The 15491-nt window shown below is 45.8% G+C and overlaps 1 protein-coding gene across 1 annotated transcript in view; it reads left to right on the forward strand.

Annotated features, from left to right (window-relative positions):
* Window positions 1-11870, forward strand: part of LOC124551214 — a 37444-nt gene extending 25574 nt beyond the window's left edge. The window contains exon 4 of the mRNA XM_047126204.1: window positions 11067-11870. Coding sequence (XP_046982160.1) covers window positions 11067-11303 — 237 coding nt within the window. The 3' untranslated portion in view covers window positions 11304-11870. The remainder of the gene's footprint in view (window positions 1-11066) is intronic.
* Window positions 11871-15491: the final 3621 nt, after the last annotated feature.

Here is a 15491-nt window from a genome sequence, read left to right on the forward strand (position 1 = left end):
TACGAGATTAAATCACATTCAATTTGCTTTTAGTAAATCTCTTTTGTATAACTGATTTCAAACTAACCTCAGTCGGAAAGAGCATGTTTTCAAGCATTTAGAAAATCGTGGTCGATTTTCCAACGTCCTCTAGAAACATCTGAAAATGACAGACAAACCTGAGGGAATGTTCCAGGTAACAGACAATATTGCAGCAAACTATTGTCTGTGTTTCACTGCACGTTGTTTTTATTTTTATATTGACACGTAATATCTCTTTCTACTGCGTTGATCCATGGTGACATTGTAACTACTGTTTCAAGAACAGGAACCGGCAAACCCCATCGCCGTAGGGGTCACACCTGGTAACCGTGCAATATCTGGCAGAGGTAGGTTTCTTTATTCAGGCTCCCAAACCTCTGATTTGGTTTCTTAATTTAGGTTCTAAAGCCTTGTAGTATCCGTCTGCTAAAAAGCCAGTTGCTAAGTACCTTTATCTCCAGTTCACAAATCTGTAGGAGCGTCTCACATATGTGGCAAGCAAAAAGTAATACCAATTTTGATTTTAAAATTCTCAACAATGCACTTTACCAAACATGTTTCGGCACCTCTGCGCCGTCATCGATGGGTACTTTTACTCAGTTCTAAAAAATTCAAACATGTTTTAAGTAATAATTAATGTAACGAAAATTATGCATAACAACAGTTAATGTCTGACGTGGTTATTGCCTAATTCTGTGACTGTTAGTTTCTGTAGGACATTCCCTACTTTACTGTATAGCTTTCTATCTGCAAGGAAATGATGATGTCATTGTAAGTTTGAGAGGGAAGTTAAGAAGTTACTATATCTACAAATGTAAATTTGTTGATCAAAAAAATTTTCGCGAATATATTTACTTAGAGTTACTTTCATACAATCATCTGTTGTGGAGCTACACAAGACATTATCCGTTCCATTCACTTGATCTTCCTAGTTCTTTGACGTCGTTTCTTCTCTCTGAACTTTAATTCCATTTTCAAATTTCTCCTTGGTTTCCTTTTATCCATGCTCTGTGTACAGAAAGAAAAACATGTGAAATACAACCCTGTATAATCCCTTCTGAACTACTGTTTCATATTCTTCATCTAGAACTGCAGTCTGGTTTGGGCACACACTTAGGCACAAGCGGCGTCCATCAGGCTGCTTAAACACGAGGGTAATGAGTCCACAATCTTTTGAAAGACTCCATTTGGGATGTCTCGTGTAGCCTATTCTACCTCTCCTCCGACTCATTTCGTGCATCCAGTTTTGGACAATATACTTTTTTTGTCAAATACCACAAAAGCGTGAGACCAGAGCTTATGTTATATTTTTCTTACATTCTCGTATTAGCAGCTAATGTCTTTGAAACAGCTCGTCCAATCAAGTGTGAAGACGCGGTGCACAGTCTAGCACGAAAGCTAGTTTATTGACATTTCGCCAATCACGTATCATGTACCGAAAATATTTATTTAATACTACACATTAATAGTCGACATTCGTGGGGTCATGTAGCAGATATTGGTCAGTTTCCCCTCTGGCTGTCATACCATGCCATGCTGTCACTGATCGTCGGCTCTGTGCTTTCCTTACAGTCACGTTACAAGATTTTATTCAGAGCACGAATGTCAGTTGCACCTACTTATGAAGCTACCGGCATGGAAATTATCTCCACCAGTTAATATAACATTTTCCAGGAAACGTTTCCAATTCTTGTCGCAATTCAACATTTACTCCCAAATTCTGTTCCGCAATGAGTATTTTTATGTGCAACTCCCTGTACATCAAGGCTTCCTCACAGGTAAAACTTTTGATCCGTGACGACTGCAGGTACAGTGTGTCTATTTTGCTAGTTTCGTGATTGACCTTTACCTATTTATGGCGGCCAAATAGCCAAATATTAGCATCTTCCGAACGAGTCCCTTGTTTTCCTCAGACTGCGATATCGAGGGAGGGTGAGTTCTCCACACTTCATTAACCTATTAAATCAAACTTCTCTGTTTGTATGAGATCTCTTATTGGTGCTGAACGTCTTTACACATAAATAACGAAATTAATGCTTCATTGGTGCTCGGGCTTCGCGTCGGTTGATATGGATGCTGCACAGTATTTCAACGAGACACCTGCTCGTCATCGTCAGGCGCTTGCTGACGCGTTGCTGCAGTGGCTCGCCAATATACACTATGTGATCAAAAGTATTCGGACACATGGCTGAACATGACTTACAAGTCCGTGGCGACCTCTATCGGTAATGCAGGAATGGTGCTGGCTCACCCTTAGCCTTGATGACATCTTCCACTCTCGCAGGCATACGTTCAATCAGGTGCTGGAAGGTTTATTGGAGAATGGCAGCCCATTCTTCACCGAGTGCTGCACTAAGGAGAGGTATCGATGTCGTTCGGTGAGACCTGGCACGAAGTCGGCGTTCCAAATCAACCCAACGGCGTTCTGTAGGATTCAGGTCAGGACTCTGTGCTGGCCAGTCCATTACAGGGATGTTATTGTCGTGTAACCACTCCGGCACAGGCCGTACATTATGAACAGACGCTCGATCTTGTTGAAAGATGCAGTTGCCATCAACAGTGGGAAGCAAGAAGGTGCTGAAAACATCAACGTAGCCCTGTGCTGTGATAGTGCCACGCAAAACAACAAGGGATGCAAGCCTCCTCCATGAAGAACACGACCATAACACCACCGCCTCCGAATTTTACTTTTGGCACTACACCACGCTGGCAGATGACATTCACCCGGCATACCCACACCCTGCCATCGGATCGCCGCATTGTGTACCGTGATTCGTCACTCCGCTCAACGTTTTTCCACTGTTCAAACGTCCAATGTTTACACTCCTTACACCAAGCGAGGCGTCGTTTGGCATTTACCGGCATGATGTGTGGCTTATGAGCAGCTGGTCGACCACGAAATCCAAGTTTTCTCAGCCCCCCCTCCCCCCCCCCCCCCACCCCCCGCCTAACTGTCAAAGTACTTGCACTGGATCCTGATGCAGTTTGGAATTCCTGTGTGGTGGCCTGGACAGATGTCTGCCTATTACACATTACGACCCTGTTCAAGTGTCGGCAGTCTCTGTCAGTCAACAGACGAGGTCGGCCTGTAGGCTTTTGTGCTGCACGTGTCCCTTCACGTTTCCACTTCACCATCACATCGGAAACAGTGGACCTAGGGATGTTTACGAGTGAAGAAATCTCGCGTACAGACGTATGACACAAGTGCCACCCAACAACGTTCGAAGTCCGTCGAACGCCCCATTCTGCTCTCTCACGATGTCTAATGACTACTGAAGTCGCCGATATGGAGTACCTGGCAGTAGGTGGAAGCACAATGCACCTAATATGAAAAACGGATGTATTTGGGGGGTGTCAGATACTTTTGATCACATAGTGTATGTGCTGGCTCGCTAGAAGAACCGAGATGCCAAGGGATGGAGTTATAAATGAATCTTGGACCAATCACAGAGCGCCGCGACATTCGGAGCACCCTGTCGAAAAACGAGTCATAGTCTGCGCATGCACGATGCGACTAAAGCGTGACCTCAAATCGCGCCCCAGGGCGCACGCGGGCAGTGTGTTGGCGCCCAGTTTAAGTGTGCGACTCCGATTCCCCGGCTGTGTCGACTCGTTTGATTCCCTGGTCTGCGGCCGACAGTGCATTAGTGTTGCCACTGCTGGTTGCCATGCCTTGCTGAGTTGAAATCCCCTGACTATATTAACATCCGCAGATCTATGATATTTCCGAACTGGTGCAAAACTTGATAGTTGAGTCCCCCTCCCCCTCCCCCTTTCCGTTCTCGAACACCCCCGCCTGGAGCGTTTGAGATGGAAGCGTTTGACATCAAAAATTAAAAAAAACCAATTTTTCAAAAATATGTTCTGAAGAGTTTGATATAGAAAACATATAAGTTAGAGGAAATGTAAGACATGTAATTCGATCTTGCATATGCCAAAGTGCAGTGTCACGTCTCTGCACACAGGATTCTTCTGTCGCACGTAACTGTATTTCGTTCTGTGGAAGTCTAACGTGTATACTTTGCAATGGAATCCACCAACCTATAGTTAGGACAGTGGAAATTAAAATGTTCTGTGGTGCTCTCCTGTTCCCAGTTTGACAGCCTGACCCCTGACCTCATCAAAAAAAAAAAAAAAAAAAAAAAAAAAAAAAAAAAAAAAAAAAAAAAAAAAAAAAACTCACAATGAATACTGGCTAGGATAATTTGTAAGTGGGAGAATAAGAACTTTTCCAAAATTTTCAATCTTCATTGGCTATCAGCTAACAACTTTGTCTTTTTGGTGACATGAAATTAAATATAGGAAACATAATACCAGTAAAGACAAGACACAGGCAAGACAGTACACATTTCTTCAGCCCTTTGGTCGCTGCATTTTTTCTCTCTAATCTTATTACAGCTTTACACGGCGTGCTTTACTTTCTGCGGTGTCCGCCCCGATAGCTGAATGGACAGCCGGCATGGTAGCTCAGCGTGCTCGGTCAGAGAGCTGGCTGGCCTCTGTAATACGAGGGCTATCCACAAAGTACATTACGTTTTGGAATTAAAAATAAATAAAGTATTGGAAATTTTTTTTATTATCTACAGATGAAAGCCACACTTAAATACTACTTTTCTACATAGTTGCCATTTAAATTAAGGCACTTACCGTAGCGATGGACGAGCTTGGAAATTCCTTCGTTGTAAAATTCGGCCGCCTGCGCCTTCAACCACGTGGTTACCTCTTCATGAAGCTGTGCGTCGTCATCAAAACGCTGCATAGCTAACCACTTCTTCATTGCTGGGAATAAGTGGAAGTCGCTCGGTGCCAGGTCGGGACTGTACGGCGGATGAGGAAACAACTCCCACTTAAAAGATTCGAGAACTTCACGAGTGGCATTTGCCGTGTGGGCCCGGGCGTTGTCGTGAATCAGCAAGATCTTTGAGCCCAACTTTCCCCTGCGCTTGTTTTGTATTGCTCTTCCGAGGTTGTGCAGAGTTTGGCAATACCTTTGAGAGTTTATTGTAGTGCCGCTTTCCAGGAAATCCACAAAAATCACACCTTTTCTGTCCCAAAAGACAGTCGCCATCACCTCTCTTGCCGACATAGTCTGCATGCATTTCTTGGGTTTGATGTGATTTTTGTGGATTTCCTGGAAAGAGGCACTACAGTAAACTCTCAAAGGTATTGCCAAACTCTGCACAACCTCAGAAGAGTAATACAAAACAAGCGCAGGGGAAAGTTGGGCTCAAAGATCTTGCTGATTCACGACAACGCCCGGTCCCACACGGCAAATGCCACTCGTGAAGTTCTCGAATCTTTTAAGTGGGAGTTGTTTCCTCATCCGCCGTACAGTCCCGACCTGGCACCGAGCGACTTCCACTTATTCCCAGCAATGAAGAAGTGGTTAGCTATGCAGCGTTTTGATGACGACGCACAGCTTCATGAAGAGGTAACCACGTGGTTGAAGGCGCAGGCGGCCGAATTTTACAACGAAGGAATTTCCAAGCTCGTCCATCGCTACGGTAAGTGCCTTAATTTAAATGGCAACTATGTAGAAAAGTAGTATTTAAGTGTGGCTTTCATCTGTAGATAATAAAAAAAATTTCAAATGCTTTATTTATTTTTAATTCCAAAACGTAATGTACTTTGTGGATAGCCCTCGTAAAAAAGGTGTGAAAGGATCAACAACGAACTTGAAAGGATGTCATGTGACGTCCGCAACGACCAAACACAACGATCAACCACGAACAAAATGAAAAAAGAAAAAAGGTCAGCGTGACGGATTACTGTCCTACGGGGACGGGTTCGATTCCCAGCTGGGTTGGAGATTTTCTCCGCTCAGAGACTGGGTGTTGCGTTGTCTTCGTCATCATTTCATCCCCATCCGTCGCGCAGGTCGCCCAATGTGGTGTCGAATGTAGTAAGACCTGCACCTAGGCGGCCGGACCTGCCCCGCAAGGGGCCTCTCGGCCAATGACGCCAAACGCTCATTTCACTTTCTGCGGAAGAATCAGTTACCTCATCAAAGTACGTCAAACGTTTTGCTACATATCGTTGTCTAATACTGAAAAAGCTGTTAATACGAATATTACCCAGTACTTGTATCGTGTCTCGATTTGATTACGTCTATTTGTCACTGCTGGATAAAACTAAGTAAGCCTTCCTGATACTGCAGCAGTTGTAACACACGCCAAATAGGCGAGACTGTCTTGGCACAAGTGATCATTTTTATCTACCTCATTTACACAAATAACACAACAGAATATAATTCACGAAGTACCAATACGAAATGCCTATTAGGCCTGCCACAAACAAAAAAGTATTATGTATACAAATAGTTTCACATTACATTTATACACCAGTTTTTCAAGCATGAGATCGAGAAGCAGTAGTACGAAATTTTTATTTAAATTTGGAATCGCCATATTTTTCTCCTTGCTTATTCTAAAAACAATCTTGTCGCCATTAATTCTGTAACTATTGCTGCCATTGACGAAATTTATTCTCCGCTTAACTTCACTAACCCTGACAGAATCACCAGTTAGTTATTCCACGTTTATTCACCGGTTAGGCTTTATTAAGTTTTCGTACAAGCCGTTTTCCGCACTATTCCGCAAATAGAACTTGAGTGGAAGCTAAGTGACCCTTAGTAGTGTAGCAATCTGGCAAATATTTTCTGTCAAAATTTCATTTTCTTGGATACAACGAGGAGGTTAATACGTAATTTTTCTTGCCAGTTATTCCTTACCAATTATTCGTTTATTTCCATTCAGGTATTCGGAATCTATGGTTTTCGCAAATAATTGTAACAACGCTGATCATTCGCACTCCGAATCAACCACATATACAAACAGCGATTGGGATTCACCTGTTTGGATTTATTCCGCTCTGCTCGTATAGCCCCATTTGCCTGTGGGAAATTTTTTAAATTATTTTTAGACGCGACGGGGATTCCCCTGGCAGAGACATCACTTATACACTATGAGCACATTCAAAAATCAACTCATTATTCATTTAGAAATCAACTTAGAATGTTTTCAAAAATGTTCAAAAGCCAACAGGTATGCGTTTCGAAATCATATGAAGAATCGATAGACCAATGTGCTGTGGATGCTAGGCACTTTGTGAAACTAGGCTTCTTTTCTTCAAGAAATGAATTTGGTGCCCCTGAAAACCCCACCCAGGGCAGATACCGCCCCCCCCCCTCCCCTCCCCCCACCCCCCCGCCGTCGTCACCACCTATGGATCATCCGAGGCTTGTCTATTTATTAACCGCGTCGTTACTTATGCGTATTTCGACACCTTCCATGATGGAGTCTCAGCACGTGGAAGCAGACGCAAGGATATTTGTCTCTCTGTAGTTCATGCTGTGTCACGCCTCAACAGTGTTCAGAACAGCAGACTTTTCTGTCTGAGCGTATCTGATATCATGTGTATTTTCAGCACAGCTATCTTTAACAGTGCGACAGTCTGGCCAATGTATGATTTCCCACACTGGCACGAGATCTTATATATCCCTGGTTTTCTTAGGCCTATTTAACAGAGCCCAGCATCGTTTGCACTCGCGCTGGAGGACGGAAGACACATTTCATTTAGTGTTCTCTGAACGGCCTGCCTATATTAATGGACACGCCACCAATGTACGGTAGAAAAACCATCTTCGTGGGGTTCTCCATTTCTTCTGGCTCTTCTTGAGCTTTAGCGAGTGCAGGTTAAAATGCATTACGGATGTTTATCAGAGTACAAACACATAGCAAAGATGGGTACGCTCTGCTGATAAGCTCCCTGCAGCTGAGACAATTCTATCCTTGTGAACGAGAGTCCGAAAACGTCAGTGTGAGTTGGTTTACAGAACATAATGCGACTCTTGGAACCGTCTCCTTTCCTGATCACCAAACGGGTGAAATAAAATGATGGTAAACCTTGTAAGACAACCCTTACACTGCTAGATTTATTGCACAAGGCGACCAGAACTATTAACTAGGCATACACAACCTTTAATGTAGGCATTAAATGCTATTATAATACATTATACAATAATAAAACACAAGGACCAGTCACAGATGGTGCTCCAGGAATCGACCTCTGAGAGCAAACACTTTCGCGAGCGATGAGATAGGCAGCCAAGAATTGCATTCACTTCACAAGATGGTAGCCCAGACTAGTGGCAATCCAACGAATGACTAATGATAATCTTGCTGAAGCTACGTGACGTCCGATAAACCAAATACAACGATGGAACAATACGCCAAATCCGGAACCGGTGGTCTGCACTACGTCCCTAGAATACAGTGTTTAGAGCGCCCCGAACGAGATAGGAATCACTACCACTAGAGCAGAAGGATCACCAACCGGCCCCAAGGGCAGGTAACTTGGGCGTTAGCGGCCATCAGACAAGAAAAATTACCGCTGGTTGAACTTAACGAACTGTAACAAGATGAAAGCAGTAAATAATCATAAGAAGTCGAGGAAAGCTAATCAGATCCGCCTTCCCCAAACACTCCACTCGCTGCTCTTCGCCTCGGCGACACTACGAGCAGCAACGCGAACCCAAGTCACTGGAGAATCGCGAGATATCACAATGGCAGAAGTTTCTCTACTTGGATTGAAATGCACTCATCTTAAAAGCTTGCTGGATCCGGTTTACGACGAGGTCGTGCACCCTCATGACCATAGTCCTTCGATCCGGCAGTCGATGCGGGCCGCCAGCGGTCCTGGCGTTTTCTCGCACTGCATGGACGTGGCTCCTTCTCAGTGCCGAACCGAACTGGCCCACTCACACGACCCGGAAAAACAACCACGTCGCCCCACATATCGATAACCGCCGCTGCTGCCACTAGCGGACGGGCGACGCTTGTGAAAACGAGTGGCGCCAGTCAATACGAGAAGAGGACAAACAACCGCAACCAAACGATACCGTCTGGCCTCCAACAGAGGGCGGAAACCTACAAACAGCACCAACACGAACCGCAGCACAGCTCAGAAGACTTTGAGGAAAAAGCACTTCAGTGAGCTTCATTGGAATCTACGACATTCTGGAGATACATGGACGACACCTTTGTAGTATGATCACATGGGACAGCAACACTTCCCGCATTTGTGAAACACCTTAACTCCCTCCATGCGAGCGTTTGCTTCACCATGGAAGTGGGAAAAAATGAAGATCTCCCCTTGTTAGACGTCTTGGTCCACAGAAAAGAAGACGTTTCCTTGGGTCACAGTATGTTCCACAACTCACACTGACGGAAATCCACTAGGTACGAGCTGCCACCACGCATCTCAACACAGTTGCGTATTAGGACTGTCGTTCATTGGCCTACTGTTATCTCATATGCAGGGAGTTTGTTAGCAGAGCTTAGCCATTTTTGTTCTGTGTTTGTACAAAACGGGGACTCCCATAAACAGATTCACAATGTGTTTCAACCTGTAAACACTAAACCTCAGGACGAACCAGAAGAAACGGAGAACTCCACAAGATTGATTTTTCTACACTATAAAGTATCTTTTAATATCGGCACGCTGTTCAAGAAACAACAAGTAAAATGCATCTTCCGCCGTCCAACACGAGTACAAACGAAGAAAGGTTCTGTTAAATACGACCTTGGCCTAAGGAGATCAGCGATATCTAAAATACAGTGTGGAAAATCATACTTTGGCAAGACGTGTCGCAATGAACATAGACGTCACACCAGATCGGGTCAGCCAGAAAAGTCTGCTGCTCTGAGCACTGTCTTCAGGACATAGGATGAACTACGGAGAGGCAGAGATCCTTTCGACTGCCTCTACGTGCTGGGACTCTATCATTAAAGAAGCAATCGAAATGTGTGTAAGTAACTACCTAATAGAGACACGGGATTTCTACTCAGCAAGGGGTGGGAACCAGCAATGGCGACACTATGGCATCGTCGGCCGCAGACCAAGGAATCCAATGAGTCGATTCAGATGGGGAATCGGAGTCGGCACTTACACCAGGTGCCAACACGCTGCCCACGCGAAAGCAGGGCTGCGGCTTGCAAAAGCATAGACCGTGATCCATTTCTCTGGTAAGGGGCTCTGGTCGATTTTGCACTCTATGATGACGTTATAGCCCCACCCACCGGCGCCTGCGTTTTTCTAGCGAGTTTTCTGGCGAGCCACTGCAGCAAAACACCAGTAAGCACCTGAAGATGACGAGTGGCTGTCTCATTGAAGTACCGTTCAGCTTTCACAACCGTACAGCGTTCCCGTCAGATCACCGAAGTTAAGCACTGTCGGGCTCGGATAGCAGTCGGAATGCTGGCCATCCAGGTCCTCCGAGCGCTGTTCGCAAGCGGGGATCACTCAGGCCTTGTGAGGCTAACTGGGGAGCTACTTGACTTAGAAACAGCGGCTCCAGCCGCGAAATCTGACTACGGCTCGGAAATTGGTGTGCTGACTGTGTACCCCTCCGTATCCGTATCCAGTGCGGCTTATAGTCTGAGAATGACACGGTGGTCGGTCGGTAAAGTTGGGGCTTTCGAGGCCTGTTCGGACGAAGCGAAGTTTCACAACGTTATCCGACGTGGTGACCGTGAACCAATGAAGCAGTTATTAAATCAGTAATGTCTCAAACAGCACAACGAAGTTAATTTTAAAATTTGCGCTATTACGGAAAACAAACTGCTAACTTTTGAACTAAACTATTCACACTAGCCTATCTCCAATTTACTAGCGCAAAACATTCACCTATTCGCTGTAAAAATGCGCCATATTTTGAAACACTCTTTGCACATGATAGCTGCGCGGGATTAGCCGAGCGGTCTGGGGCGCTGCAGTGATGGCAGTGATGGACTGTGCGGCTGATAGCGGCGGAGGTTCGAGTCGTCCCTTGGCCATGGCTGTGTGTGTGTTAGGCCTTAGGATAATTTAGGTGAAGTAGTGTGTAAGCTTAGGGACTGATGACCTTAGCAGTTAAGTCCCATAAGATTTCACACACATTTGAACATTTTTTGTACATGACAGTAGTACAAACATTTACAGTGAGAGTTTTTATTATACTAATACTGCGTCGCGTTTATATACTAAACACTGATGTTGTTTTTCAGGTGTGCAGTTTCCTCCTGGCAGTTGAGAACTTGAGAATTTCAGAAGAAGTTATGTCTTTTGGCCAGAAGAGAGAAAGCAGCAGTTTGAGCCACAGTTCTGCTACAGAGGTTCCAGATGGTGGCGCCACACCCCAGACAGACGTGCTGTCTTCAGCGGCCACCAGTGGCAGTGGGCGGTCAGAGGCACAGAACACGGGGACAGACGAAAGTGGCATCGACTCTTTTCTGAGTTACTGAGCCAGCTTCTCTCGACACAAATAACGTATCTTATGTCAAAGAGATACAGGGGGGGAAAACTATATTTGTAAAATGAAGTACACAGTGTTCCAAAAAGAATAACCTGATTTCAAAACTCAATATTTATTAATAAAAATATACTACAAACATGGGATTAACAGCAAAATACTCAAAAAATGTTAAAGTTTTAGCTAAGCTATTACAAATGCCCTAAGTGTCCAGCAGCAGCTGTGCAAGCAAATCCAGACAATTGTTAAATTCGTCATAAACTTTACACAACGTATCTGCTTTTACAGAAATACGGCGGCTGTTATTCTGTTCTTCACTTCTTCTGTGCCACGAGCTGGAGGGGAAATGAACACACTTTCCTTCACACATTCCCACAAGACGAAACCGCATGGAGTCATGTCTGGCGATCCTGGATGTCAAGAATGCAGGGTAGTGTATGACGGTCCCATGCGCCCTATCCAGCGTTGGGGCTGAGCGTCACTGAGGAACTGATATACGTTGTTGTGCCCTGTGGTGGAGCTCCATCCTGTTGGAAAAATGGTTCAAATGGCTCTGAGCACTATGCTACTTAACTTCTGAGGTCATCATTAGCCTAGAACTTAGAACTACTTAAACCTAACTAACCTAAGGACATCACACACATCCATGCCCGAGGCAGGAGTCGAACCTGCGACCGTAGCGGTCGCTCGGCTCCAGACTGTAGCGCCTATAACCGCACGGCCACTCCTGCCGGCTCCTGTTGGAAAATGAAGTCGTTGGAGTAGAGTTTCGTGGACTCCGCTCAAACGTTCGCCGAATTCTTTCCACCATTTCGTCACCTGGACTCTTACTTTTGTCGAAGCAACCTCTCTTTACATTGGCGATACCAACGACGAATATTGTTGGGTGCAAGTGGGTCAGTCCCAAAGCGCTGACGTAAAGCACACTGGACCGAAACTCCTTGCAACAGATGCTTTCTGTTGAGCTGACTTTAAACTGAGAAGACGCTTTGAATGACAAATACGTGATTTTCTGAAGCTCTAGGTCACGCCAATTCCAGGCGACACAGATTTCATTACTGGCACGTCCCACGTTTCCTAATTATTGCCGCCCAAAATCAGGTCAATCTTTTCAAACCACTGTGTACTTTCTTAATTCATGAACTGCATTTATTTACTTAAATATGAATTTTTCCTACTTCTGGTGATACATATCAATTTTTGGTTGCTTTTTAAAGTTGATAAGTGGTACGAAACTGTAAATTACTATTTAAATAAAGGAATAGTTGTTATTTTAATTCACTGACGATATGTTGAGGTGTGCACCTCTTCGTCCAAAGCAAGTCAAAAGTAACGGCGCCACAATTAACGCGCAGTGCACAGTCGTACGTGAACACTTTGCAAAAATTGAAGAGCGCCAACAAGTTCAAACGCCCAGGAATGTTGACGGGCTGCATCCTTCTGCTGCAGGATAATGATCGCCCACATGTTGCCGAGGTTGTTTCAACTAAGCCCTTACGCATCCTCCATGAAGTCCCGATCTCTCACCGCGCGATTTCGAGATTTTTTGAGCGCTGAAGATGCACAGCTGGGTACAATCGTGGCCTCCCTGACAACCACGAACATACTCCCACAAAAGCATTGACCACCTTGTCTCACAGCAGGATAAATCTATTAACAGTAATACCCATTACTTTTTAGTAATAAACAGTTTGATAATACACTCCTGGAAATTGAAATAAGAACACCGTGAATTCATTGTCCCAGGAAGGAGAAACTTTATTGACACATTCCTGGGGTCAGATACATCACATGATCACACTGACAGAACCACAGGCACATAGACACAGGCAACAGAGCATGCACAATGTCGGCACTAGTACAGTGTATATCCACCTTTCGCAGCAATGCAGGCTGCTATTCTCCCATGGAGACGATCGTAGAGATGCTGGATGTAGTCCTGTGGAACAGCTTGCCATGCCATTTCCACCTGGCGCCTCAGTTGGACCAGCGTTCGTGCTGGACGTGCAGACCGCGTGAGATGACGCTTCATCCAGTCCCAAACATGCTCAATAGGGGACAGATCCGGAGATCATGCTGGCCAGGGTAGTTGACTTACACCTTCTAGAGCACGTTGGGTGGCACGAGATACATGCGGACGTGCATTGTCCTGTTGGAACAGCAAGTTCCCTTGCCGGTCTAGGAATGGTAGAACGATGGGTTCAATGACGGTTTGGATGTACCGTGCACTATTCAGTGTCCCCTCGATGATCACCAGTGGTGTACGGCCAGTGTAGGAGATCGCTCCCCACACCATGATGCCGGGTGTTGGCCCTGTGTGCCTTGGTCGTATGCAGTCCTGATTGTGGCGCTCACCTGCATGGCGCCAAACACGCATACAACCATCATTGGCACCAAGGCAGAAGCGACTCTCATCGCTGAAGACGACACGTCTCCATTCGTCCCTCCATTCACGCCTGTCGCGACACCACTGGAGGCGGGCTGCACGATGTTGGGGCGTGAGCGGAAGACGGCCTAACGGTGTGCGGGACCGTAGCCCAGCTTCATGGAGACGGTTGCGAATGATCCTCGCCGATACCCCAGGAGCAACAGTGTCCCTAATTTGCTGGGAAGTGGCGGTGCGGTCCCCTACGGCACTGCGTAGGATCCTACGGTCTTGGCGTGCATCCGTGCGTCGCTGCGGTCCGGTCCCAGGTCGACGGGCACGTGCACCTTCCGCCGACCACTGGCGACAACATCGATGTACTGTGGAGACCTCACGCCCCACGTGTTGAGCAATTCGGCGGTACGTCCACCTGGCCTCCCGCATGCCCACTATACGCCCTCGCTGAAAGTCCGTCAACTGCACATACGGTTCATGTCCACGCTGTCGCGGCATGCTACCAGTGTTAAAGACTGCGATGGAGCTCTGTATGCCACGGCAAACTGGCTGACACTGACGGCGGCGGTGCACAAATGCTGCGCAGAAGTGTCACAACACGACGTGGCACGGACTCGACTAATGTCTGAAGTAGTGCTGGAGGGAACTGACATCATGAATCGTGCAGGACTCTCCATAAATCAGTAAGAGTACCAGGGGCTGGAGATCTCTTCTGAACAACACGTTGCACGGCATCCCAGATTTGCTCAATAATGTTCACATCTGGGGACTTTGGTGGCCAGCAGAATTGTTTAAACTCAGAAGAGCGTTCCTGGAGCCATTCTGTAGCACTTCTGGACGTGGAGGTGTCACATTGTCCTGCTCGAATTACCCATCTACGTCAGAATGCGCACTGGATATGAACGGACGCAGGTGATCAACATGATGCTTACGTACGTGTCACCTGTCAAAATCGTATTGAGACGTATCAGGGACCCCATATCACTCCAACTGCACATGCCCCACACCTTTACAGAGCCTCCATCAGCTTGAACAGCTTCCTGCTGGTATGGATGGTCCATGAACTCATGAAGTTGTCTCCATACCCGTACATGTCCTTCTGCTCGATACAGTTTCAAATGAGAATCTTCCGACGAGGCAACATGCTTCCAGTCATCGCCAGACCATTGTCGTAAAGCTTTGTGTCGTGCAGTCATCGAGGATACACGAGTGGGCCTTCAGCTCCGAAAGCTCATATCGATGATGTTTCTTTGAATGGCTCGCACGCTGACACTTGTTGATTGGCCAGCACTGAAATCTGCAGCAGTTTGCGGAAGGATTGCACTTTGTCACACTGAACGATTCTCTTCAGTCGCGGTTGGTCCCATTCTTGCAGGATCTTTTTCTGGCCACAGCGATGTCAGGGATTTGATGTTTTACTCAGTTCGTGATATTCACGGCACAGTCGTGAAATGGTCGTACTGGAAAATCCCCACTTCATCGCTACCTCATAGATGCTTGATACGTCGTGGTATGGGAAATCTTAGCCAAAACGTAAGGTAAGCAGAGCTCAAAGGCTGCAGGGAGTGAAAGCGTAGACCCAAATGAGGTTACAGTTTCAAACACAGTTTAAGTTTATTAAACATTAAAAAAACACTTGTTCACTGGTACAAATATTACACAATAATTTTTTTTTTTAATTCCAGGCCTGAAGGGCCGCTGAACATTCACAACTGTAATGTGAGAATGACAACCTTAAGATTCAAGATAATCACGGTCTGGAGGACCCAACAGTTTTGATTAATTATTGACCAATACAAT

This window comes from Schistocerca americana, chromosome 9, assembly GCF_021461395.2.
Source record: "Schistocerca americana isolate TAMUIC-IGC-003095 chromosome 9, iqSchAmer2.1, whole genome shotgun sequence".
Classification (NCBI taxonomy): domain Eukaryota; kingdom Metazoa; phylum Arthropoda; class Insecta; order Orthoptera; family Acrididae; genus Schistocerca; species Schistocerca americana.